Raw genomic sequence first — 26,451 nt, forward strand, 5'->3', positions numbered from 1 at the left:
AAGACCTCACATTTCGTCAGTGACTAGACAAAGATGCAGAGGAAAGAGCATTCCAAGCAATGGAAAAATAAATGTAATGGCTTGAGGTAGACACGAGCTTGGTGGGATTAAGAAAAAGGAAGGCTAATCGGGCTACTGTAAGACTGAGATCAGGAGTCAGAGGGGATGAGAGCACATGTGGGATTTGTGAGGAGTTTATGGACCATGGTACAGAGTTTGGATTTTAATTGTAAGGAGAAACCATTGGAGGATAGTGACAAGAACAGAGAATAGTCTGGGGTGGGGTTAAGGGGAAGATGGTAGACTGCTAGGAAGCTACTGCAGTGGTCCAGGGGAGCATATAGGGTGATTGGACCCACACGTTGGTTGTGGTGAGGTGTGAGATGTGGACATATGTTCAGTACGGAACTGACAGGACTTTGTGATGGACTAAATCAGCGATGTGAAGAAGCTATGGATTTGGACAGATGGGTGAACAGTGGTGTCATTTACTAAGATGGAAAAGATTGGGGAAGTAGATTTGACAGGGAAAGTGGAGGGTCTTTCCCATTAGACTTAGAAGTAGATAAGCAGTTAGTTAGGTAGACAGGAGATCAGAAAGGCCAGGGTTGGAGATATAATTTAGGCAGGAAGGAGACATGTGTTGTATTTAAAAACACCGGGCTGACTGAACTCATCTGGGGAAGAGGGGGCACAACATGAACAGAAAACAGAATTCAGGCCTGAGCCCAGGGATACTTCAAAATTTAGAGCTCAGAGGAAAAGGAACAAGAAAGCAGGCCAGTGAGGTGGATGACACTGCCTAGGACAGTGATGGCGAACCTTTTGAGCTCGGCGTGTCAGCATTTTGAAAAACCCTAACTTAACTCTGGTGCCGTGTCACATATAGAAATTTTTTGATATTTGCAACCATAGTAAAACAAAGACTTATACTTTTGATATTTTTTTTATATATTTAAATGCCATTTAACAAAGAAAAATCAACCAAAAAAATGAGTTCGCGTGTAACCTCTGACATGCGTGTCATAGGTTCGCCATCACTGGCCTAGGATTTTAGCATCAACAAAGGAAGGCCTGGGTGTGAACACTGATGAAACCCAGTATTTCATGACCAGATAGAAGCGTATGTAAGGGATGCAGGAAATAAAGGAACATGTTAGAGAATGAAAGGAAATCCAGGAGTTGTGGTATCAAGAGGCAAATGGTCATGTCCACTGGACTGGGGAGGTTGTCAGTGACCTCAGAGACAGCTCTTCTAGGGGGATGACAGGCAGAAAACAGATTGGGAAGAGACTCAGGAGGGAGGGGAGAACATTTTTCCAGGGGGAAAATGGGGCAGTAGCTGCTGACGCAGGAGTTAGAACATGAGCCCAAAGGAGAGGTTTTACCAGGGGATGGACTTGAGCATGTTGACAGTCAAGAACCCCGGCTGAACAGAAGAGAGAATGGATAATGGCAAATTAAAAGTACTCAGGAGGCAGGAAGGAAAAGGATCCCAAGCACTGGAGGAACCAGCACTGGGAGGGGAAGCACTGCTCTCTGCTCCCAGTTGGATAGCAGAATCTGGGTGAATTTTTCTGATCCCTGCAATACTCTCCATGTATTAGTGGACTCAGGGCGCTTGCCGCGCATTGTCAAGGTCTCGCTGCTGGTTACAGTACATTTATAGGAGCCTTATTTGCCTAGTGACTTTTTTTCTGCCAGCAATGCTGCTTTTGGGTGCTAGTGGAACATCGAAAATAGAAAATAGGGTTTTTCCAAAGTGGGGATTTTATCACATAGGTGTCAATTAAACGGGAGGGGGTGGGGGGCAGCAAGGGAATTTATAAGTATTAGCAACCATGTTATTAAAATTATGGGTTATAAAATTTAAATCGGATTAGGAATAAAGTGAGAAAAAGGAGAAGGCTGATGGATTGGAAGAAAGGAAACAGGTCAGCGTCCTGGTGTGGCTGATGAGGTCACAACACAGCCAAAGAGAAGGGGGAACCAGTTGGCTGGGAGGACCGAAGGTCAAGGTCAAGAATGCTGCAATTAGTGTTTCTGGAGAGAAGCAATTTTGGGTGAGTATGGGAGTGTGTGGCTGGGGAGGACGGAAGGCGTGTTAGAAGCCTGCTGCTAGCATGATTTTCCAGGTATACCCCGAGGTCACCTAAGGTGAGGATGGCAGGGCACACCAGTGAGGAAGGCGGAGTAAGATGCTAAAGTCTTAACAACCATCTTTAATTCTACAACACATCCCCCGTTAGCCATTGATGCATTTTTGAAATATATATATTTTATTGATTTTTTACAGAGAGGAAGGGAGAGGGATAGAGAGTTAGAAACATCGATCAGCTGCCTCCTGCACACCCCCTACTGGGGATGTGCCTGCAACCAAGGTACATGCCCTTACCAGAATCGAACCTGGGACCCTTCAGTTCGCAGGCCAACACTCTATCCACTGAGCCAAACCAGTTAGGGCCACTGATGCATTTTTTTTTTTCTAGCCATACAACAGTGCTATTTCAGGAAACGGAAACCATGACAAAGGGAGAAAAATGACCCCTTACTTAGCACACTTCCGTTATGGTGCCTGGGCTTAAGCACCATTGGTCCTGTTAAGCGTTTGCATTCTATTGCCAGCAGGGTTGTCTGGAGTTCTTTCTAATCCACATGCTTCACGTCTGTGCCGGGTGATACAGCTTCCTTCTTTGCTGCCTCTGCAGTCATCTCCTTGTGGAACTCCTTGAGGATTTCAAACTGGCCAGGTCTGATACGGATGTGTGGCCGGATCTTGGCGATGGCCCGTACAGCCTCCTCTGGGCTCCAGTTGTACACCTGGATCAGGTACGCGGCCACCATGGTGGCGCTCCGGGAGCGCCCAGCCTTACAATGCACGTAGACACTCTGGCCCAGGGACTGGTACTGGAGAGCAAACTGAACTCCTTTCTGGAGGTTAGCCAAGGTTGGGACTCCAGTCATGTCTACTGTGCTGAGTCGCAGCTGCTCAACTCCTCCTTGCCTCCACTCCCGGGCGGAGTTGCACAGGAATCGGGTCTCATACTCCTCGTTCATGGTGATCACCCCGCGCACGTTCTCGTCCTCCACCAGCCGGCGCGTCATGCTCCGCAGCGGCAGCGCGCCCAGCAGCACCGTGCGGTCGATGCGGTTGTACCAGTCGCGGCGCGCCCGGCCGGGCACGGTGCCGCGGAGCACCGTGTACAGCAGCGTCGGGTAGAAGAGCACCCGGGCCAGGCCGGCCTCCAGCAACGAGCCGGCCGCCATCCCGCCCCACGCGGCCTGGCGCAGCGGCGGCCCGTCCACTGCCGGGTTCACGGGCGGCGGCCGCGAGGAGAGCCAGGAGGGGGACGAGGATGGGGGCTGCGAGTCGGCCGACGCGACGGGCGCGGGGCCCCTCGGGTGCTGAACCGTCCGGCTTGCCCCCCCCGCCCCCCCAGGTCTCCGCGACGGACACTGGGGATCCGCAGACCCGCTGTCGGGAGCTGGAGGAGGGGCTGCCGGCCTCGGGGGAGGGACCATGGCTCCCGGGGCGGGACAGCAGGGCCCGGCCGAGGAAGGGCGCGGCCGGGGCCAGAGGCCTGGGACTGTGCGGGCGAGTCAAACTGCGGCCCATGCTGGCGGCCGCGACCCTCCTCCCGCGCGGGAAGTGGGGGCGGTCGATGCATATTTTTTGTTTATTTTTACTGATTTGTTTAAAGGAAGAGGATGCGAGAGGGAGAAAGAGAGAGAAACATCCATGAGAATCATGGATCAGCTGCCTCCTGCACACCCCCTACTGGTGATCGAGCCCAGGACCCTTGAGTCCACCTGGTCGATCTCAACCACTAAGCCACGCCAGCCGGGCCACTGATGCATTTTTAAAATATCCAAAGTCTTTGTTGATAAGGTTCTTCGTAGTGTTTGCAACGATCTTTTTCTTAAAAAAAAAAAAAAAAAAAAGCACTTACTTGTAACAGACCGGCCTTGAAGATGTTTTTGAAGCGCTCACCTCTTCTCACTTCGGATTTCCCAGTGTTTACTTATTTTATGATAAAAGAACTGGCTGGTATATGGCCTACCACTGTGTACAACAGGCTTGTTTTAAGACCATTTCCTCAGAAGCCCAGGAGCTTTGCAGCACAGGCATTTTGGTAACTTTTGAATCCGATCTGGGCTCCTAGTATGGGTTCAGCAGTGACTGTGATAAGTTTCAATTAAATGAATAGACACCGTGTGCTTAGTGCAGTGCCCAGCTGATAGTAAGCAATCAACCAATGCTACCTATGATCAGCTAATTAAATTATTCTGAGCCACAGTTTCCTCATGAAATGTGGTTTGCTGTCCATTCACACAGGATTCTGAGAATTAAGTCAAACACAGTACCCAGGAGCTAGTATTAGCTTCCCTACCTTCCTCCCCTTGGCCATTCTAGAGGTGTTTCATAATCCCATGTCTCAACAAGTCTCTATTTTAGCAGCTAATGGTAAATAAGAAAACCTCGCCTTTATGGACAGGGAGCAGCGGAGGGGGGATGCAGCCAGCCCCGGGCAGGAGTCTTCTCTCTCCTCTACTCTAGTGCTCTCACTCCAAATGCAAATAAGGATTAAAGGGGACAACATTAATTTCTGTTAGAGAATTTGAAATCTGCACTGCGGCAGGCAGCAAGAGCAAGAAGCAGAAACCCACCACCAACCGGCCAACCCCAACAACAAAAACATACCAAGGCAAGACAGACAAAGTTGAGGCCCAATTCAGATGCTGAAGTTTGGATAGCTTTCAGGTATGGAGCAGGGAGAGCGAGGAGTAGCAGAATACAAATATTCAACAAACGAGCAAATTAAATTGGCAGAATAAAACAGGAAACCTCAATAAATGCTTAGCAGCCAAACACATTTATTAGTCTTTTTTCTTTTTTTTTCCAGGAACCCAAAAATATTTTGTAGTTATAATGTAAGCAACTGAGTTGCACATAATACAATCATATCTTTCCAAAATAAAATAAAATACTAAACAAAAACAAAAATAAGCTGTTTAAAAGCCCAAAAAAACCCTTCAGAAAACTCTTATATATGCATTACATCATCTCTCAGCTTTAATGAAATGACGAAGACTTAATTCCTTATTATTCAACCTGTCACAATCCAATAAAACACCACCCTTTAGTTTTTTGTTTTTGATTTTTTTTTTTTGTTTTTGAAATCCAGCATGAGAAATACAGTACCTGCTATGGCAAAAAATACACATAAAATGCAACTTTTCAGCTTATTTGTACATTAGTAGAGTTTAACATTTTATTGTTTGTTTTTTAAGTGAACCAGTGATTTTAAGTACCACTATACTAAAGAAGTAAAATAAAATGTAAAAAAGGGGGGCCCAGCCTGCCATGCAAGTGCACCTCTAAAGTGCCTAGTTTCTGTGTCCATGTAAAACCAGTAATATGAGGAGCAATTTCAACATATGGGAGTTTGATTAAACCTCTATGTTTAAGGAGAAAAAAAAAAAAAGAATGCCATATCCTTCCTTTTCTCCCCTCAAACTTCCTTAAATCCCATCATCCACTTTCTCCATTGCCCACTGGAAGAGAGGAAAGAAAGCCACCAAAATAATATTGTAAAAGCTATTTCAAGTATAAGAAAAACAAAACACTTCTAGGTAACCTGCAGAGAGAGCATCAATGTTGTGCAGCTATTCAGTCGTGTTACAGGTTGTTTCTGCCGACAGTTTCAGATGAGAGGATTTTTACTGTACCTTCCTGTTACCTGTTTGTGTGCAAAGTCGGAAAGCTGCCTCTTAAAAGTATAGCCTCTTTCTGATGCCCTTCTCTGCACCTTCTGTTCAAAGGGGCAAGGAGAGCAGTGAAGGGAGGAGAACGGAGGAAGGGAGCACTGTGTCACAAGTCATTGAAATGGGACTTCTCCGTCTGTCCTCCTCTGCACCCCCCAGCCCCTCGATTCTCTTGTTCACCATCAGGGACCTAACTCTCACTGCAGAGGTTCCATTATTCAGTTTCCTGATTTGGTAGGATGTATTTTACTCTGTAAACATAGCCCCCTAAGATTATGGAACCCAAAGCAGCAATTATATCTCCATCTACATGGAGAAAGACAAAATAGTCCAGAAATCTCTCCTCAGGTTGCTTTTGTCTGTTTTTGGTTACTCAGAACAAGCATGGGAGTAGGGTGGGCACAGAATTTGAAGTTGTAAGCAAATAGTGAGAGTCAGGAGTAGGCACAGCTGAGCTCGTGTGTCTGCCTCCCCCACCTCCCCCCACCTCCCAGATGGGTGTTTTATTTTAAAACCTGTTAAAAACGTTCCTGCACCGTAAGTCATACTGAGGTTAAGGCCAAGGGTGCAGGATCCTTGTGCACGTGTCTCTGTGAGCACATTCGTGGTGCAGGCACCATGTTTGATGTCTTCTGTGAGATCACTGGACACACTTTGGTCACGGGTGTGTGTGCAAAGGTGGTGGTAGGGGAGTGAGTGCCCCAGGGAAGAAGTGCAGAGATCAGCAAAGCCCTTTGGGAGGATTGTAGAGGGATAAGGGCAGGAAGAACTCTTGAGGGGTCAGAGGAAGGAGACTGATGGAAAAGAGGTCTCCAAACAAACAGAAATCAAATCCCAAGGTCAACATAGCCAAAATCAGAAGGCGAGTGGTGAACATACATGCATCTATAACCAAGCTTCTTCCTCTCAAAGGAAGTCGTCACTATACAAGTTAAAACTAAAAAGGGCTTCTTGACAGATATAGGGTTTGTCTCTAAGATGGAGGTAAGGGGGTGTTTGTGAAGAAGCGGTTCCGACCCTGCCTTGGAAGTGGCCAAATCTAAGAGCACAGTAGCTGACGGACCCCTACAAGCAGCATTTGTTAAACTTATGTCTCTCTACCTAATGCCAGCCAAGCCTCATGGAGGGGGCAGTGTCTGAGGGTGCACAAGCCTTTCAGGGCAGGGTGGCTGTCTACACATCTCAGATGAGCTTCTGTGTAAGTAACAAATCAAAACATGTCTGGCGTATCCCAAGATGACAAGGCTATAAATTCTACAGCGCCAAACCGAAATGCCAGGGACTAATTCCCTTCCTGAACTACAGAATGCTACTTAGTTACTGTGTGTGTGTGTGTGTGTGTGTGTGTGTGTGTGTGTGTGTGTGAATCAAAAAGGTTGAGAGCTCAAGGTCTCCCATGGAACACATTCTGCTTCCAGAAGAGAGAAGTTCAGGCTCTCCGCACCTGGAGAGAGAAGGCTGGGATAGATGGCATCTATTCAAAACAGGCTTCAGACACTGGCCTGCTGTCACTGAATGGGGGGCAATGGAGGGAACACCAGCCCACAAATCCAAGTCCACACCCTGACCGGTTCTGCTTTCTCTTCTTAAATATGAAGAATAAGATCCAAAACGTCTGGTGACTTAAAAAAGAAAAGTATCATATTTTAGGGGTACTTTCACAGCAAAAAAAATTATAAAAGTTATCCTGCTATTTACATGTTCATATTTTCAAAAGGATGACCCACTGCTGTCAGAAAAGGAGGGGAGTCAAGGCCTATACTGCAGGGGAAATGTACCTCGAGGTATTATTTTGTGTTAGACAGTTGAAACGTCAGGATTTTAATTTTTTTGTTGGTTTTGTTTTTGTGTGTTTGTCTGAAGGCAATCTTAACAGATTGGAACCCTGATAAGATCGTGCCCGTGCAGCCTCGCCTGGGCACCAGGAGACCGTGGTCAAGTCTGTGACTCGTTACAGTACTGTGGACAAGAGCTGCTGCGTGGAACACTGAACACGGGCGAAACAATCTCCTGTGTACGACACTGTGTGTTGCAAATAATGCCTAGACCAGAGCAATGCAGGTGCCACGATTCACCACAGGCAAGATCCACAAAAGAATTCTGTTAGGACAGAGAAGGCTGCTGGCTTTCCCGTGGCAAACACCTCGCTGCTCACTAGCTATGCGCAGCTTACTGCATGCCAGGGAAGCAGAGAGATCCCGTTTGGCTGAGGGGTAGTGGATGGGGCAGAGAATCCTTTTTGCCTGCCAAGCAACAATCCTCGTTCCCTTAGAGCAAGACAGTTTCCTTATAATTAAGTTCACTTAAACATGATTAAGAAGAACAAAAAATTAAAAAGGAGCGAGGAGGAGGTTTTTGAAGTTGACACAAGATGAACTTTAAAGTCAGCACGAGTGAGACGTGGTTTCCTGAGCTTGAAAGGGTTCTGAATTCAGAGAAGGATGAGTACTTTTTTCCAGAGAACACCGGAGCCTCAGGGACCCCACGGTGGCCCTGGGTTAACACTGCACGGCTAGGACGGAGAATCCTGTACCATACTGGTTTTGCTGGCCGCCAGGCCTGCCAGCGCCCACAGGACCCAGAGGTCTCTGCGCTTCGCTGTGCAGGCCTTTACCGCTTCTTGCTCACTCCCCTTCCCCGCCAGGACGTGGGATACCATGGACACAGAAACCATAGAATAAGATGCAAAGCTACTTCCTTCCCCTTCCTGCCCTCTCCTCCCCCCTTTTGCAGAATGCATAGTTACAATTCACGTTACAAAATAAAGAAGCAATGATGACCAGTACGGGACCTTTTTTTTGAAAAAAGAAAAAAACCAACAACCTCTTCTTAAATTCAGTATCAAAATTCACATTTGCATAATAATACATTTCAAGGCCATTAGAGAGGAATGAGAGTGAAGCACAGAGCGTGGCGTCTCTCCTCCCTCTGTCTTCCTGAATGAAGCTGAAGGAAGCGGAAGGAATCTTGCGGGAGGGATTGGTTTCCTCTTTGGGGAGTTCTGAGGAATTATGGAAATGGCCCTTAAGTTTTCACTTGATATTTCTTTAGAAGATCGGGAGTAGGGAGAAGAGGTGGAATCGTTTAAAACAAATAAAAACAAAATGAAGACACGCTGCAGGTTTCTATGTTTTAGCTATAATAGTTCTGAAGAAATAAAATATGATTTCAGATTTTTCTCTTTTCTTTCTCAAACACTTCAATCTTACTCTTTCCAAAGCCTTTTCCTTGTGTGTAATACCCTGTTCGCAGAAACAGCAACATGAAGTGACTTCCATTTGGGAAAAGAATCGCCTTCTCAGGACACAGACTCAGAGGGTGGGACTGCGCTGCCTGCTCTGCATGCAGACGCTGGGAAAACGCCTTCTTGACATGCATGAATGTGTCACAAACATCACCATATTTCAGCTCTCCAGTGCTTACAGAAAAACAAAAAGTAAAACAACCAGACGTGCACACACACACACACATACACGAAGAAAACTAGGTAATGCAGATAATAAATTCAACCTGCACTCCTGGACTAACCGGGGTCTCTGTCACCTGTGCACCATCACCTCACTGCCCCTCTCCCAGGTCCCAGAGCCTCTCCCACACCCTACGCTGTGCAACACAGATGCTAATGAACACTCAAACAGCTGCCCTGGAGACTGCCAGGAGAAATGCTGACTTCCCTACAGACTAGGCTGACCACGTTTCCGTTTTATCCTAATGGTCGCTGGACTCACAAAGGCACATTCAGAAATACTACACATAAGTAATTAATTCCTTGGACAAAATTAAAAAAAAAAGGGGGGGTAGAGGTGGTGTTTTAAACACATTTATTCTAACTTACCCCGAAATTAAGTGTATGCTGAAGGCATCACTTAGTGAGAAACTATACTACCTTTAAAAGGTATGTAACTTAATGGTTCCGAAGGTTTTTTTCCTTGGTCTCGTATAAATACCTCCCCTTTTCATTTTTGGCGAACACATGTAGGACACCCATCTTGCTCTCCGTAAAGCTCTGCTGTCAGGCTGGTCCTGCAGGAAGGCTGCTACACCTCACTCTGGCCGCCTCTTCCAACCCCACCCTCTGAGGAGGGTGCACGCCTTTCAGCGGCCCAAGGAGGACTGCCACCTCCGCATGCGGTCCAAGAGAGCAGGCGAGGAGGAGGGAAAGGAGCGCCCTTCACAACGCCGCCACAATATTGCTAGCTACCCTCACTGATGTCTTTTGCTGCTATTAGTTGTAAAAAGGAATTTTACTTTTTTAAAACACAGTCCCAACTTCTTAATATTGCCTCAAAATGGGTCAACTGGGATTTTATTTCCAAAGCAATGATTTACTAGGGAAACACTTTCTTTTTAAAATTTAAAACAGAACATTTCTTGCTTTTATCTGACCTTTCCCTTCCCATGATCAAAACAAGTGTTGGCAGAATGAAGACCCAGCCGACTGAGTCTTGCAGAGGCCCCTTGACCAGGGCAGTACCATTTTTTCTGGTGTGCAATTTCTTGTTAAAAACAAATTCAGGTGTATAGCTAACTGAAAAGGGAAGGATTGAAATTCTGTGAGGCAAACACTGGCAGTTCGGTCACTTTTGCTATTTTTGGTGGCGGTAGCAGGTTACTACAAGAGATTGACAGTTTAAAAATCACTCAAATGTTAGAACGCTGGGTAATTACTCCAGATCTAGTCAGAGTGACCACCCGCAGGACAGCATGGATGCCGGTGGGGAGTAGCTCTTTCCTGATCAGTGTTCCCTTCACCATCCTCAGGTGCTCATGGCCTCTTTGCTTTGGCGGTGTGGGTAGGAGGAGGCGTTGTGGGTGGAGCAGGGAGGGCCAACGTTCAATTTTTAAGTTATTACAATGTTCACAGATTTGGAAGTTGATAATTATTTCAAATCTAAAGAATGTGATGCCAGCACCTCCTTTGCCAAATTTAAGGTCAAGAAAACAACACTATTGTTGACAAGTGGGAACCACCTCTGAAAATACACACACCTTTGGCACTGGCCATGAACCTACCGACCACACTACAGGGTATGGTCTAACTGTGAAACTATATATATTTTGTTTTTAACAGGTTGAGAATATCCTTGACAACATTAGGTATATTTGTCTGTTTCTAGACTGTGTGGACACCCTGTACTTGAAGAGAAGAAAGCAGAGGGGGTGGAACATGGGGTGCAGCAGAGGGTAAGGGCAAGGGCACCCTATTTTTTGAATGATGCCGAGGTCAAAGATTGACAATTCACTGTATACACACAGGCTAGACTATGTTCATTTGCACTATCGCATGCGGCCTGGTTGTTGTACACTCATAGAAGGGAAAACAATAAGATTCCTTTTTGCAATAACACTAAGAAGTGTAGTTAATGCATAGACAGGAAGTGTTGACAAAAACTTGGCAAAAATACTGGAGAAGGAAAAGTTTGATAATTTTTTAACAGTTAAAAATATATCTCTACTCCTAGCTAAAGATCTTATAGATAATTAAAACAAAAGAAAAAACCCTCCAAAACAACAACCTACAAAGTGTCATATGTTGAATCTGAATGCTGAGGACGGGGGAGAAGGGGACCTTTTTTACATAAAGACTCAATTGTTCCCTAATCTTAGAGATGGCTGTTACAGCCAAGTCTGCTGAAAACATCCTGTTTGCACTGCAAAAAAAAACAGGCTTGGCTGAAACATTTTGCTCAGCACACAGACAAATTCATTCTGTTTAAAGAGTCAAGATGCCAGAATATAAAAAAATAAAATTAAAAAGTACACAGCATCTGAGGTCGATATGGAATCTGGCTGTTAACTCTACAAAAACTGTCCCCTCTCTCTCCTAAAAAGTGGTGAAAGTGAGAGTGAATATTTGCAACAAGTTAATAGCCTGTGAAATTTTAGTTTCTGCTAGATGTATTAGTAAAAGCTCTTCCAAATTCTTAGGCAGGAATTTATTTTCCGTTCTTTTTTGTTGCATATCTTATACACCACAGTCAACCCACAAGAACTTGGAAGAACCAACTGCTAATTTGTGCTACATTCATGTCAGAAGAGGTGGGAGAGTTCTTAGAACAGGAGCCATAGTAATAGAAAATCAAAATGCTATAAATAAAACAAATTGAATGGCTATGGGTAATGCTGATTTACTGGAGGGCACTGATGAGAGAATTCTGTTTGGGGCTTTAACTGCGGCACTGCTGGTTAACTCCTGTGACTGTCGTAAATGAAAAATACCAAGGGCTAGGGCCTGAGGGATCAGAGATGCCACATCCACTTTTTCACAGTGTCTTGGAGATAAGAACTTTGCTATTTTTTTAAAAAAACACCACCACCTAAAATTAGATAATGGCACTGGATCTTAATTGCCAGCAGAGGTCCCCAGTCGGATGAAGACATCCCTTTCCCTACTAGTGCTTCTTTCGTTTTGGCTACTCATATGGTAGACAGAAACCAAGTTTGTGATGTTTGAGAGATGGACACCTCTAGCCACTAGTAATAAGCGTTTAAAGAAATAAAGGGCAACTAGTAAAAAATTGGAAAGCTCAAATTTACATGATCAGAATGTTTATAAAGCAAATTGATGTAATGAGAGGTGACTAGCGAACCTCTGCACACATGCCAGAATGTAGTGGAGGAGAAGACACTCCCACTGAATTTTCTAAAGTGTTTTGAAGCCACATATTCTCTCAGCAGACATGGCTCTTGCCAAAGAATACCATGGAAAGCAGAGTCTTCCTCTTCCATTACATCTCACCATATCCTGTTCTTAAGACACTGCCAACCAATAAAAAGCAAAGCTTCCAGCAAGTGGATAAAAAAAAAAAAAAAGGAAAAGAAATAAAAAAGGCAGAGAAAGGGAGGAGAGGAAGGACAAGAATAGAACAATACGAACCCCTTTCTACTGGCCTGACACAGAGACTTCCCAACTCATTCTCGCTGCCACACTGACACACCTGGAAAAGTCAATGCCCAGTAACCGAGGGCATCAACACAAGGACGGACCTTGGCATTCCACATTTTCCAGACATAAAGCATATTTAACTTCCTTGATTTCTGTTTATTTATTTACTTTAAATTTAGCCCATTGCCTTTGGGGCCTGTCCAGAACCACTCCAATGTCCTTATCGGGCAAGCGTCTTAACGTCCGTGGAGTGTCTGGACCACAAGCACATACACACGGGTTCCCCTGCTTAGGATGCCTGGGTGTATGTACGAAGGCACTAACGCGGTTTTAGAGAAATTGCAGGCAGCAACCCCACCCACTCCCTGTACCTGTCGAGTGGGAGTTCCTTTCCCACTGGGAAGCTTAGATGTTTAAAAGAAGCTGTGGTCATGCTTGGGAATTCCGACCCCGGGCCCCAGGAGGGAATACAAAAGGAGAATTCAACTTCACCCAAAACTGAAAGGAAACACTCCACATCGCCGGCTGAGGGACGGGGATAGTTAAGCAGCAGATCTTTAAAACAGCATTTAAAATGAGCACAACAGTGGCTGGGAGCAAAAAAATGTAAAATCACTTGTTCCTTATTAGATTCTATTATTTTCTCCTCCTGCCATAACAAATGGAGGTAAGACAGACATTCTTCATTAATAGAACAGTCCATAGATATTTTTCCCCTAGTAATGCCTATATTTAAAATTTGTTCCATAAGTTATTAACCTATATTTCCTAACTCTTTACATAGATTCTCAGCAATCCAACGGTACTATTTTACAGATTAGAGTTACTTTTATTTAAGCTGTTGTTTTTTTTTCTTTTTTTCTTCCTTTCTTTTGTTGGTAGGGCTGGGGGAAGGGAGAAGGGTTCCTTTAACAAAAATAAAAATTAGTAGGGGAGATTCCAGTTCAGTCTTAAATGGAAAGGAACAAAGTGATGGAATTTCCATTTATATATACCAAACACTCTCCCATTAAATTACACACAATATCAAATAAGTCCGTGATAGAGCCCTTATAAAGCTCAATCCTTCTCCCATATTTTTAAAGATAATGAATTTACCTGTTGCTGCTAAATTGATCATTTTAAAAAATATTTATTTCTACATGTTTTAAAAGGTATGATTCCCCAGTATGACAATAACGTTTGGAGACTTTTCTTTTTACATTTTTTTACGTAAAAATTTTTTAAACTTTTTGAAGTTTCAGGAACTTGTAAAAGTTTATTAACAGGAAAGAAACAGCTGTCTATCTAGGATAAGATATGGTTAAATAAACCCATCTTCAAAAAACTGGCTTCCTACCCTAGAATTCCTGAGAATGCTTGCAAATTTTAAAGCAGGAAAATAAATGTTAAAAACGAAAACAAAAAAACACTGTTAAATGCTCCCAGAGTTAGTCTTCATCTAAAATATATATTTATATGTATATATATATATGTATATATATATATATATATATACGCACTTTTTGGTCTTTTTTAAAAGTTTTAAATTTTTTCCCTTTAAGCTTATGATGGAAGAACATTTTAGCTTCTCATGCTAATTTTACATATTTCAAATCCCTCAGTATGTCTTGTAAACAAGAGGGGCTCTAGCACCCGGCTTTCACCGTAGTATCGTAAGGAACTCAACTAACCCATAGTGCAGGTCAAGGAACCAACAGGCTGGAAGGGCGGAGGGTGGGGCAGGACACGGAGGAAACCAGAACGGCAGGGTCACCACTGGCTCTCCCGAGCCTCCGGACGCGCTCCTCGCCTAGGGGGCCTAGGGCCGCAGAGAGTTAGCCTTCGGGAGATGTCTGAGCACAGCTGCTCTTCACCGGGAGCTCGCCACCTGGCAAGGTTTTGCTCCTCACACAGAGCAGTCAGTGGGGCTGGGAGGAGACACTGTGTACATGGGCAGAGGTGGAAGGGGCATGGTGGTGATGAAAACCGAGAGCAGGAGGAGGGCACGGTTAGTTTCTACAAGGCATCCAATGGGACCAAACCAACGCTGGCAACTCAAGTTTGACCACCTACCCACGAAGGGTGCATAAAGACTTGTATGAGCGAATGCTCACTTGAATTATGCATGTCAATCTCTTTAGAGGCTAGGTTTATAATCAACAGGGTAAGCCGAGAGGACTACAGAATTCCCATTGTCTCACAAAACCACTTGAATGAGTTTTTGCCTTTTCCTATACATACCCACCCACCCACCTACACAAATACACAAGCTAAAAGTCAAATACATTAGGCATTGTTATATCCTTCACTGAAGATGCTAAAGAAAGAAAAACTCCTTTGTCCTCACTAGCAGCAAGTTATGGAGGACAGTAGAGGTCTGCTCCCACCAAGGGTTGGAATGGGCAGGTATTTGCTGGTACAGAATGTCGGCACTTTATGTTAAACAGTATAATGCAGATTGGGATGTCCACACAAGTGCTAGCACATTACCGGCATACGACTCCCCTCCCCCCACCCCACCCGCCACCTGCTTTGTATAAAGGGGTACCCCCTCAGGGCTGCTATAACTTCACAAAAAGCAGTTTGATACATTTTGATTCCAACATAAGTACATACATGTTGGTGATAACTGTGGATTAAAAGATGCCTCCTATTCGGCCCAGAGTACTACTACATTGATGCTTAAAAAAAAGTCTTTAAATACCAAAATAAAAAAAGCAACATTATAAGGAAAAAAAAGAGGTCAAAACCAAAAAAAAGGTGCAATACTTAAAAGTCTTTGCTAAGTTATACCTGCCTAAGCAAAACCACATACACAGGAAATACACAACACAGAGAAACAAAAGGAAACGCTTGAAGTACACACTGGTTTAAGAACATTCGTTAAGTAAACGTTTCTGTCAGTGATGGCCTGGTGCTGTAACACGCCACGGCCTGGCACAGGTAACGCTCAGCAAGAAAGGAGCAGAGAGGGAGGAGCTGCGGATGCTTTCAGGAGGCTGCTCACAACTTACTTTTTTCTGTTTCCATAAAATGAAAAAGAGAATAGAAATGTTGAATTCAGCATTACCTTTCTGATGAAATTCTCATACCTGATTACACAAGAAAGGAGGGGAACACAGTTTTTCTGCTTTCCAGACATCACATAATTAAAAACTAACTTATCATCTGTTCCCATTCAAAGTCACGAAAAGGCCTGTGTAAAACTTAACAGAGATTCAGATGTGCCCAGTGGCCACTTGTTTTAAAAAACAGAAATAAATAAACACACAGCTGCTCCCAGAGGTACCTCCTGCTCTCCTAATTTTTGGACTTGGCAGTGCTCCGCTCTACTGCTAGGTCAAAAGAAAAGCTAGAGAAAACTCACACTCAGGCTAATTTGCAGATGTAAAGGAGCTCTCTGCTTTCATCATTAAAAAGCACTCTGTTCATTTTAATGCAGCCCAAAGGAGTTGCTTTAGTAGCAGTGGCTCTCCGTGCTTGTGTGTTCTCATAGTTAAAAAATAATAATAATAAAAGTAAAAAGCAGATGGCCGGCCAGCCAGCCTACGGACTGTCAGCAACGCAGCTTTCTGAGAAATCAGGGTCAGGAAGGAGGAGGCAGAAGAGGACACAGGCACACACACACACACACACAGACAGAGAGAAGGATGCACGCGAATGTACATGAACACACGTGCACACACATACCAGAACGAGCATGCCTGGGCAGTTACATGTGCCAGAACACACTGGTATTTATCAACCAGCCAATCACAAATTTTTCCTTTTTTTTTTTTTTTTAGGTTTTTTGTTTTTGTTTTTAAAGTGAGGCTCCGTCAAGTCTTCCCTCCCCCCACCCCAACAATTCTTTTGAATTCCCCTCCCTCCCAAACATGGTAGACCTAAGGACGGAAACACACCCAGTGCAAACAAAGTTAAAAAGCTATTTTTCAGTATATATGTTTCTTAGCAACAACTTCCATATAACATGAAAAAAGTGAAAAACTAGAAACTAATTTTTTTAATTTTTTTGTGTTTAAATTTAAATGGTATGTGTACTTGCTTCACATTGTCTTTCTAGGTTGGCGTTCATGATTCAAGTATTTCAAGAGTGATATGTTCTCTTTTTGGATTCATATTCCAAACGAAAAAACTGAAGTTATAAGGGAGGCAACTATGTGCTCAGACAGTCTGTCAATGACCCACCTTTTTTTTCTCTCTCCGTTTTCTTTTTTCCTTTTAAAAATGTATTTATTGCAAGTTGAAAAAAAAAACGAAAAGGTCAAGTTAGTGCTGCTGCTGTTCCAAAAAAGGTCACGAGGTCAGAGTTGAAAGTTCAAAGTTCAGATTGAATCCGACCCTCCTCCCAGAAGGTCACCAGGTAGTAAAGGAGCAGGGCTGCCCATCCTATGGGGATCTTCCACAGTTGGGACTCCCCACAAGCTAGAAGAATAGTTTGGGGGCCCCCACAACGAAGCGCCAGCAAGATCGGCCCCACTGCTGCCGCCAGCACTGCTGCTCCATTGCCCGAGCCCTGTGGACCCACCGAAAAGATTCAGAGCAGGTCCGACGGGATCTGACTGTGTCTGGCTGGTCTCCAGCGACTGCCAACCTGCTGCGGGTGCGCTTGGGGTTGCTGCAGGTGTAGGGGGCTGAGCTTGTGCCAGAAAGCGGCTAACTTCATCATCGGTGGCAAACTCAGCCAGGATGGTAGTGTTTCCCAACACACACCTGCAGAAAAAGGAAGAGAAGAACTATGGGTTTGAGGAAAATCCTAAAGCACAGGGACTGAGCATTTTGAGTCCTTGTTATTCAAAGTGCAGTCCTTTGACTAGAAGCGTCCACATCTCCTGGATGCTTTTTAACATGCAGAATCAGTGTCAGAAACTGCATTTTTACCAGGCCACCAGGTACTGATTTAAAGCAATAAAATATCACAAAGTCTCAAGACATCCAGACTACTGGAAGATACTCTATATCGATATCCTTTGATGTGTGAAATTTATATGTCAAGAATGATGTCACCTCACCCCCCCCCCCCCCCATGGGAGGTAAAAGATCACACACCAAGCAAGCATCAGGGTGACCCAGCTTCAGACACTTGGAAATGCTGCTCCATCTCAGTGGCAGGCTCACTGCGGGAGCCTCACCATGACTTGCTTGTTCAGTGTGTAGCTGCTGGTTGTAGCATATGCAGCCACAGGGAGCCAGCTCTTTCTTGTCTACCAGTTTGAGAGTGGCAGGGAGGGGGATGCTCAAAGTCTGATCCAGTCCCACCTACTTGATGCAAAACCCCTGCTATTCACCAAGACCACAATATTCCATCACCCACAAAGAAGCCAAAGTAAGCAGTTAGATAGGATTTTAAAAAGAAACAGTAATTATGCTTCACATTTTTATAGCTATTGATCTTTGTTTTATGGTACTTAAAATTTATTTACTACTTCACTTATTTTTCACTTATGGAATTATCATGATCGTCCTATGATGTACACAGGACAATCCACACTTAGGCAGGTAAAGAACAGCCACCTCAGTACGAAACAAGTGCTAGGCAATGGTATCGTTTTGAGCGTGTTCTTGAGCATCTTTGTTTAATTAAGCAGGTGCCAGAATATTAATGTGTGCATCTTCCTGCGTGTTGGTCTCAGTGAGCATATAGGATGGGTACTCACATGTGCAGTGCAGTTTGGGCCTTGGCCGCCTCCTGTTTGGTGCTGTATCGGATCAGGGCGGTGCCCTGGGTTAGGTTCAGATGGAATGTCAGCAGTGGGCCATGCTGCATGCAGATGGTTCTCAAGGTTGACCCATCAATCTAAGGAGTAAGACATTTGTGAGATAAAAACTGAAGGTGGGTGTGAAAGGAAGTCAAGTGACCTTTCTTATACATAAGAATGAGAAGGGCTTCTGGCTCGTAAAGAGTATTAGTACTAAATAAGTCTCGGAGGGATGAATGAAGAACTCAAAATAAAAGAGTGCATCGAATACAAAGGTCTTAAAGAAACATTTTAAGATAAGCAAAGCACTGGGCAAAGATCTAATGTGCCCATTTTGCAAATTAAAAAATTTGTACAAGTGCAGCTCAAAACAAAAGCATATGATTCAACCTGTGGTCTATATTCTTTAAGATGTGAACATGTGCTAATTTGTAAAGCTTTAAAAAGCATAAATAAGATGCTACCCAAAGAAGAGTTTAGGAAAACACAAAATTCTCAGCATCATTACTAATGTAGTATTCTTCCACCTCCCCAGTTAACAACCTCACAAAGAGCTAGAGATAAAGCCACTAACAAAAAAAAGCACTGCTAACCATCTAATGATTTAAAGTACTGACAGCTGCCCCAGCTCAGACTATTCTAATGTCCTCTTACCCCTACTTTGGCCATCTCAAGGTGAAACTATTTCTACCTACTGCTCTGTCCTCTGCTGCCCACTGCCAATGGGACCAAAGGTTGTAGTTGCTCACCTTAGCCAGGATCTTACCACTAAGATGTTCAGTGATTGGAGATAATTGCCCTCACCTATGACTCAAATGAATAGATCTATTTATTCACTCTGATTAATTTATTTGTATCGAGATCTCAACTATGTTTATTTAAGCTGCTCAATCCAACATTTCAGTTCATTTCCTTGGAAGTGAAACAGATTACTATTGGAAAAGCCTTCAAAAGTTGCGCTACTGGCGACAGCAGTGGGAAACATTCTGTGGTTTTACCATGGAAACCCTGTAGGATGAGACTGGCAGTTTCCCCACAATTCTTTATAGAAAACTAGTGGCCCAGTGCACAAATTCATGCACACTGAAAGGAACTTAATTAGAAGAAATATTTTAATATCCCTATTTGCCCTTTCTCTATAATAGAAGTGTCAACTAAATTCACGATTGACAATGACAGATGGAAACATACGCATGCGATTGGACATAGTGAGAGCTTTATATATATAAACTTCCTTAATTAGACCTGCTTTCTGATTTAGCTAAACTTTTTCCAGCCCAGTGAAGCACCCCTTCTCTTTCAGGTAATTGTGAGCAACACAGCAGTAAATATCAACGCAAAAGAGATTATTATTGTAGATCACGCAGGGAGAACAAAGGGTGAAATATTTAACTGTAGCAGTGTTTGACTATATTCTGAGCAGTGAGAAAACCTGAAGTCATTTTCAAGGTCCACCATTTCTTACTTCTTTTCAGTTGGGTTACTTTCTAAATCTCCATTGGCTAATGAAAAGAAAATAGGATTCCACCGAGTCTCCTATCTACCTACTCCAGGACTTCTGTGAGGATCAAATGAGCTGAGGCATGGGAAAACGCTTCACAGACATTTGGTTAAAGTGTAAAATGTTTGCACCTGACTATAAAGCAAGTCATGTTCCTGGACTGAAGAAACTCCAAGGTGGCTAGTTGTGAGGGAGAAGAAGCCGGGCGTTGCTATGTAACGTCATTTCCTGGCACCCACAGCGACCGTTTCCAGGCTGGGCTGGGCTATGTGGTCTGCATTTTGCGCCACTGGGTCTCAGCAGTGTCAGCTGTGACTTGGTGGGTTGTCACTCCTGGGTGGTGGTGGGGCCTGTGTCCCACTTGGGGGAAGCCGAGTGTTGCTTTGTGGGTGCCAGGTCCGCGGTGCCATTTCTTTGTAAATGGCCAATGTGCGTCAGGGAAGCTCCTGCGTGAAGCATCTGCCCCCTGGTGGTCAGTGCATGTCATAGCGACTGGTTGGACACTTAGCATATTAGCCTTATATATATATATACTAGAGGCCCGGTGCACAAAAATTTGTGCACTCGGGGGGGGAGGGGGGCCCCTCAGCCCGGCCTGTGCCCTCTAGCAGTCTGGGACCCCTCGGGAGATAACGACCTGCTGGCTTAGGCCTGCTCCCGGGTGGCAGAGGGCAGGCTCAATCCCTAGGTGCAGCCCCTGGTCGGGCTCAGAGCAGGGCCGATTGGGGAGTTGGGGCGCTGCCCCCTGTCATACACAGAGCAGGGCGATCGGGAGGTAGTGATTCCACCCTCAGTCACGCTCAGGGTAGGGCCAATTGGGGGGTTGGGGCACCATCCCCTGTTACACTCAAGGCAGGGTCGATGGGGAGGTTGCGGCGCCACCCCGTCATGCACAGAGCAGGGCCAATCAGGGGGTTGGGGCATTTCCCCCTGTAACTCACAGAGCAGGGCCCATCAGGAGGTTGGGGCGCCGCCCTCTATCACCCACAGAGCAGGGCCGATCAGGGGGTTGGGGTGCCGCCACTCTCACACTCAGGGCAGGGCCGATGGGGAGGTTATGGCTCTACCCCGTCACACACAGAGCAGGGCCCGTGGCGGGGAGGAGGGGGGGGTTGGGGCGCCGCACCCTGTCACACACAGAGCCGCAGGGCGATCAGGGGGTTTGGAAGCTGCCCCATCACACTGATCCTGGTGCTGGGAGGCCTCTCGGCTCCGCTGATCCCGGTGCCGGGAGGCATATTACCCTTTTACTATATAGGGTAGAGGCCTGGTGCATGGGTGGGTGCCGGCTGGTTTGCCCTGAAGGGTGTCCTGGATCAGGCAGGGTGGGGGTCCCCACTGGGGTGCCTGGCCAACCTGGGTGAGGGGATGATGGCTGTTTGCAGCTGGTCACACACCCTTCAGGGTGGGGGACCCCACTGGGGTGCCTGCCCAGTCTGGGTGAGGGGCTGAGGGCTGTTTTCAGGCTGGGGGTGACTGAAGCTCCCAACCGCTCCTTTTTTTCTTTTCTGGGCCAGCTTTAGCTTTGAGGCTTGGCTCCAGCTCTTAGGCCTCCTTACAATGTTGCGATCCTGCTGGCTGAAGCCCGGCAGGTTTCTGGGGTTTTGTTTAGCTTCTATGTTTGTTACATAGTTGCTTGCAGCTCAGAGGCCTGCAGCAGCAGGCGGGGAACTTGGAGTCCTCCATCACTGAAGCAAGCAAGCCTCATGTTAGTTTCAAGCTGCCTGGCTGCCGGCAGCTATCTTGGCTGACAGTTAATTTGCATATTGCCCTGATTAGCCAATGGGAAGGGTAGTGGTCGTACACCAATTACCATGTTTTTCTTTTATTAGATAGGATATATAGATTATATATATAGACTTGAGGCCCTATGCATGACATTTGTGCAAGGAGCTTGGCCCTCGCAGCTGCGGTGGCTTCCCTCAGCCCTCGCAGCCCCAGCTTCCTCAGGAAGGTCATCCAGGAGGACGTCCGGCAATTACGCTTATTAGCATATTACGCTTTTATTATTATAGATGATTGGAGAAACAGCTCTTAGCATTGTTTTTAAAGTGACAACTGACTACAGAAGCATATCAGCGTATGCCACTAGTGACTTTTCAGGATAGATGTCTTCCAAAAATATGTTAGGTAAAAAAAAGTAAATTTATCCAGGAACCAAAGATTTGACCTTATAACCTTCTTTTAAACTATAACCCAGATTAGTCTGCTAACCAGCAAGTGTTGATTTTTAAAATTATTGAATTCTTTCTAATACAAACACAGCCAATCCCTATATTCCTTTTACACACATACATACATACTATTTTTCATATTATAAAACGGGAGTGAAAACTGAAATAAAATGGGAGTGAACAGCTGGTTGGCTTGCCCAGTCTCATTTCAATACAGTGTATCCCTTCTCTCATCCTAACCACACTACACCCACCACACTGTGTGTGACTACTTAGAAATAATGAGGCAGATATAGTTTTGAGGATGGTTATAAAAAATCTTCATGCTTTAGTCAACTATTAGCTAAATAACCTGGGGCTTTTAGATGAGTTATTAGATACAGGGATTAAGAGCCAATCCAGACTCTTCCTCATGTTAACTGTACTTAGGAAACTGCCTTTCTCAGCATGTACCATGAAATACAAGCCCTGGGTTTACACGCAAATTTATGTGTATTTGGTGACAAAAGTGGCCTATCTAACCTTAGATAAGTTCGCTGGCAAAAAAATTTAGGAGAAGCTCTATTTCCCCACAGTGGATCATAACATATGTTAGCATTTTAAAGGAACTAAAGTCTCATCGTGAAGAAACCTGCTTAATTTTGTTTAATCAAGTATACATTCCCAACATATTAGGCCAGACACCTACTAATATCCCATGGGAACCACTCTGGAAGTGCTAGCTTAGCAAACTGTACACAAATTCATTTATGAATTCAATGCCAGACAAATCATTCTGTGTGTTGGAAGGCAGGGAGGCCTAATTGATCTGTCCTTTTTAAAAATATTTTTTTATTGATTTTAGAGAGGAAGGGAGAGGGAGAGACAGAAACATCAATGATGAGAAAATCATCGATCGGCTGCCTCCTGCACACCCCACACTGGGGATTGAACCCGCAACCCGGGCATGTGCCCTGACTGGGAATCGAACCGTGACATAGGTCGATGCTCAACCACTGAGCCTTGCCAGCCAGGCACCTAATTGATCTCCCCTTTTTTAAAAATAAATATATTCTTTTTTTTTTTTTCAGAGAGGAAGGGAGAAGGAGAGAGATAGAAACATCAATGATGAGAGAGAATCATTGATTGGCTGCTTCCTGCCCGCTCCCTTCTGGGGAATCGAGCCCGCAACCCAGGCATGTGCCCTTGGTCGGAATATAACCTGGGACCCTTCAGTCTGCAGGCTGACGCTCTATCTACTGAGCCAAACCGGCTTGGGCTAATTGATCTCTTTTAACAAGATGCTGTAAAGGTTATGCTGGCAAGTCCAAATGAAGGGTATGGGCTCGTTTTGATGGGTTCATTTAACCTCATTTGAATGCTTATTAACATAATGCTGCTGCAAATATGTCAGTCATCAAAGCAACCAATGTGAAGGGAGGGTGCTCTGGGCCAAATGAAGTCCCACCACACTACAAACAACCCAGAGGGCATGTTCTGATGATGGGAAGGAATACTGCCATCTACACAGAAGAGGGTAACAGAGAGAAAATCAGAAGTACCCAGGAGGCATTTAAGCCTCATGAAACAGACACATTCCTTCTGCAGAGATAGATGGTTAATTATTTATGAAGCAGAAAAACAGTTAATATCAAGTCTCAAGTCTTCAGTAACTAAAGCAAAAACAGGTAAGTTTTTGCATGTGGTTAAAACACTTAAATAGCTATCTCCCACTTAGTTCTAGATTCTGTCAGGCAAACCTATACAGCAAGTTATCTCTGCTAAACAGAATTCACCAGGTAATAATGCCCGCTGTCACCATTTTATAAACTACACGTGTTAACATCACCATGAAGGCAGGCGTGAAGCTGAGTGGTCAACATCCCCCATTCAGCAGTAGGCTTTGAGCCTTGGGTGCGGAGACACACCCTTGCAGGCTAGACCTCTCTGCAGTGACAGGAAATAAATTAGTTTTTGTATCTGCCCACATCTCTGAGGTTCTCTCACTTAACACAATTAAGTTCTATCTAGAAAATCACAAGAAAGCATGATTACCTGTGGAGTGAGATTATGAAGAACCAGCCAGTAACTAGGACGAACTGAACCACCATCACTCCAGGTAGAGGCTATAAGCAATCAGAAAATAAGATTAGAAAAAACATCAAGAAATGTAAAAAGGCACGAGTGATAAACATTTTCATATAGCCCACATGCTGCTTCTCTCCTCGTATACATCAATGTCTCTTTTCCACCTCACTCTGATCTTTATCTTGCACTGAATAGCCAGCTCCCTTCTCCGAGACCTGGATCCCTATGCATTCTCATGCCTTCTCTACAAGACATTTTCCTCCTAGTGCTCTCACTCTGCCATTCGTCATTTTTACTCCATCAGCACCTTGGGAGTTCTTGGGTCCCTTTGCCTTACACTGACTGCAATTTTCCACTCAAGAGACACTTTCGCCTCTACCAGCCAACCTGCATTTCCTCTCTTGTGAAGACTTCACATCTTCACCATTTGTGTTAACATAAGACCTTTGTGTTTGAACAAGGATGCTCCTTTATGCAGATCCTTCTCACCCGAGGCAAGCCGTGAGTCCTGTGTCCCCCACCCCCTGACTGATCGTGGTGCTGTGCTGCTCCAGGGAGATGATGGTTTGGGGTTGGTCAGACCAGGCGGTGGGCGGGGCAGCGGTGTAGTGTTCCTTGAGGAAATATGGTTTTTCCACATCTTGTTGGAGAGATGAGTGGGGTTGTGTCCTATGGGATCTGGGGACCATGTTGATTTGTAATCAGGGAACTTTGCTGTAAGAAAATTGAGGAAGGAGTAAGGTTACTTTTGTCACCCAGTACACATAACTTTTGTGCACACCTACTCACATATTTAAATTCTAAAAACAGTAAGTGCACATTTATTTTTATTTTATTTCTTATTTTTTAAAATGTATTTTATTGATTTTCTACAGAGAGGAAGGGAGAGAAATAGAGAGTAGAAACATCGATGAGTGAGAAACATCAATCAGCTGCCTCCTGCACACCCCCTACTGGGGATGTGCCTGCAACCAAGGTACATGCCCTTGACCGGAATCGAACCTGGGACCCTTCAGTCCGCAGGCCGACGCTCTATCCACTGAGCCAAACCAGTTAGGGTGTAAGTGCACATTTAAAAAGCCGCAATACAAAATAATAGTTTTTGAGCTTATGAATATAAAATTTTCAATGACTATCACTCTGAATTGACAAATTAACAAATGGAGTAAAGCTTTAATAAGTTATCTAATTCCCTACAGCTTTCTTAACTAAACACAGCCCGAAAGGGAAGATAAATTCAAGGACAGTATTCCTGAACCCATCAGACTTCTAGATATAGAATATGAAACCCAGCAGAACTAAAACATTCTACAAATACTTATTGACTTAATGGAAATTACATTAGAAAATTACATTTTTCTTGATATCCAGAATATTAGATATCAACATTCAAACAGGTTTTAAAAAATACAATCAACAAATATTCTCTAAGGGCTTACTATGCTTTACGACACTAAATTAGCGTGTGGGTAATATAAACAGTTATTCTCAAGAACTTCAAGGTCAGATGGGAAGACAAAACAGGTGAACAACAAAATTGGTAACCCCAGGCAACATCATATATGCTCAATACACAGAGAAGAAAGACAAGACTGGACTGTCAGCAAAGGCTTTGCAAAGACAGGTCTTGAAGGATTTACATAAATAGATGGGCTCAGAGAGACTGAAAAATATAAACCAAGGTTCAATTTACACCCATCCTGTACCAAATATGCTTTCCCCCAATTCTGGCTGAACAACATTCCTCTCTGACTGCAATTTTCCACAGTGTAAGGCAGAGAGGTAAAGGAGGCTGTGAAGGCAGGCTGGGGACTGATTGAGCTATCAGGAGGAGATTTTGCAGTAGATTCAGTATGTAGTGTTTAAAGTAGGATCTAAAACCTGGGTGACAGCACACAGAACGGAACAGAGACATGGATAGGAGAGGTACGGTAGACTAAACCACTTGGGGACATCATCACTGCCTGGATCCAGGGAACAAGGGAGAAATGAAAGCAAAACAATACTGACATATTGTGACTTAGTGATACATGGGAGCATCACTAAGAAAAATACAGAGTTTAGTTAAAAAGGAAAGATAATTTTGGAGGTGGGATTGAGCCTTGGGTGGGGAGACATATCTGGGGTAATTATTGGGCCATCTCTCAGGTGAATGTCCAATTATAGACAAAAGATAAATCAGATAAACCTGCGATATGGGCAGTTATAGGAATAAAAGAGTTAAGTGAAAATGAGTTTTTACATGTAAGGGAGAAGTCCTACAAAAGTATAATGTAGGGTAGTGGTTAAAACATGAAATACTGAGTTGGCTCCTTTATACACTCACTCAGACCTGAGGCAAATTACATTATCTCTTTGAACCTCAGTTTCTTCATC

General features: G+C 44.4%; 2 protein-coding genes across 11 annotated transcripts in view; both read right to left on the minus strand.

Annotated features, from left to right (window-relative positions):
- Window positions 1-2,255: 2,255 nt before the first annotated feature.
- LOC132226931 (phosphatidylglycerophosphatase and protein-tyrosine phosphatase 1-like) lies at window positions 2,256-3,443 on the minus strand. Its single transcript, XM_059681478.1, has one exon. The coding sequence runs from the start codon at window positions 3,265-3,267 to the stop codon at window positions 2,647-2,649; it is 621 nt and encodes a 206-aa protein (XP_059537461.1). The 5' UTR covers window positions 3,268-3,443; the 3' UTR covers window positions 2,256-2,646.
- Window positions 3,444-4,851: 1,408 nt separating this feature from the next.
- TNRC6B (trinucleotide repeat containing adaptor 6B) overlaps window positions 4,852-26,451 on the minus strand; it is a 244,137-nt gene continuing 222,537 nt past the window's right edge. For all 10 annotated transcript variants that reach the window (XM_059681456.1, XM_059681462.1, XM_059681458.1 and 7 more), the window contains 4 exons: window positions 24,565-24,789; window positions 24,043-24,113; window positions 18,292-18,431; window positions 4,852-17,347 (listed from right to left, as the gene is read on the minus strand). In XM_059681456.1, the coding sequence (XP_059537439.1) occupies window positions 16,960-17,347; window positions 18,292-18,431; window positions 24,043-24,113; window positions 24,565-24,789 (824 nt within the window). In that variant the 3' untranslated portion in view covers window positions 4,852-16,959. The remainder of the gene's footprint in view (window positions 17,348-18,291; window positions 18,432-24,042; window positions 24,114-24,564; window positions 24,790-26,451) is intronic.

The sequence above is a fragment of the Myotis daubentonii genome, chromosome 2 (assembly GCF_963259705.1).
Source record: "Myotis daubentonii chromosome 2, mMyoDau2.1, whole genome shotgun sequence".
NCBI lineage: Eukaryota > Metazoa > Chordata > Mammalia > Chiroptera > Vespertilionidae > Myotis > Myotis daubentonii.

Coding starts and splice junctions, on each gene's coding strand:
- LOC132226931 (XM_059681478.1), bottom strand. CDS start 3,267: ATGGCGGCCGGCTCGTTGCTGGAGGCCGGCCTGGCCCGGGTGCTCTTC.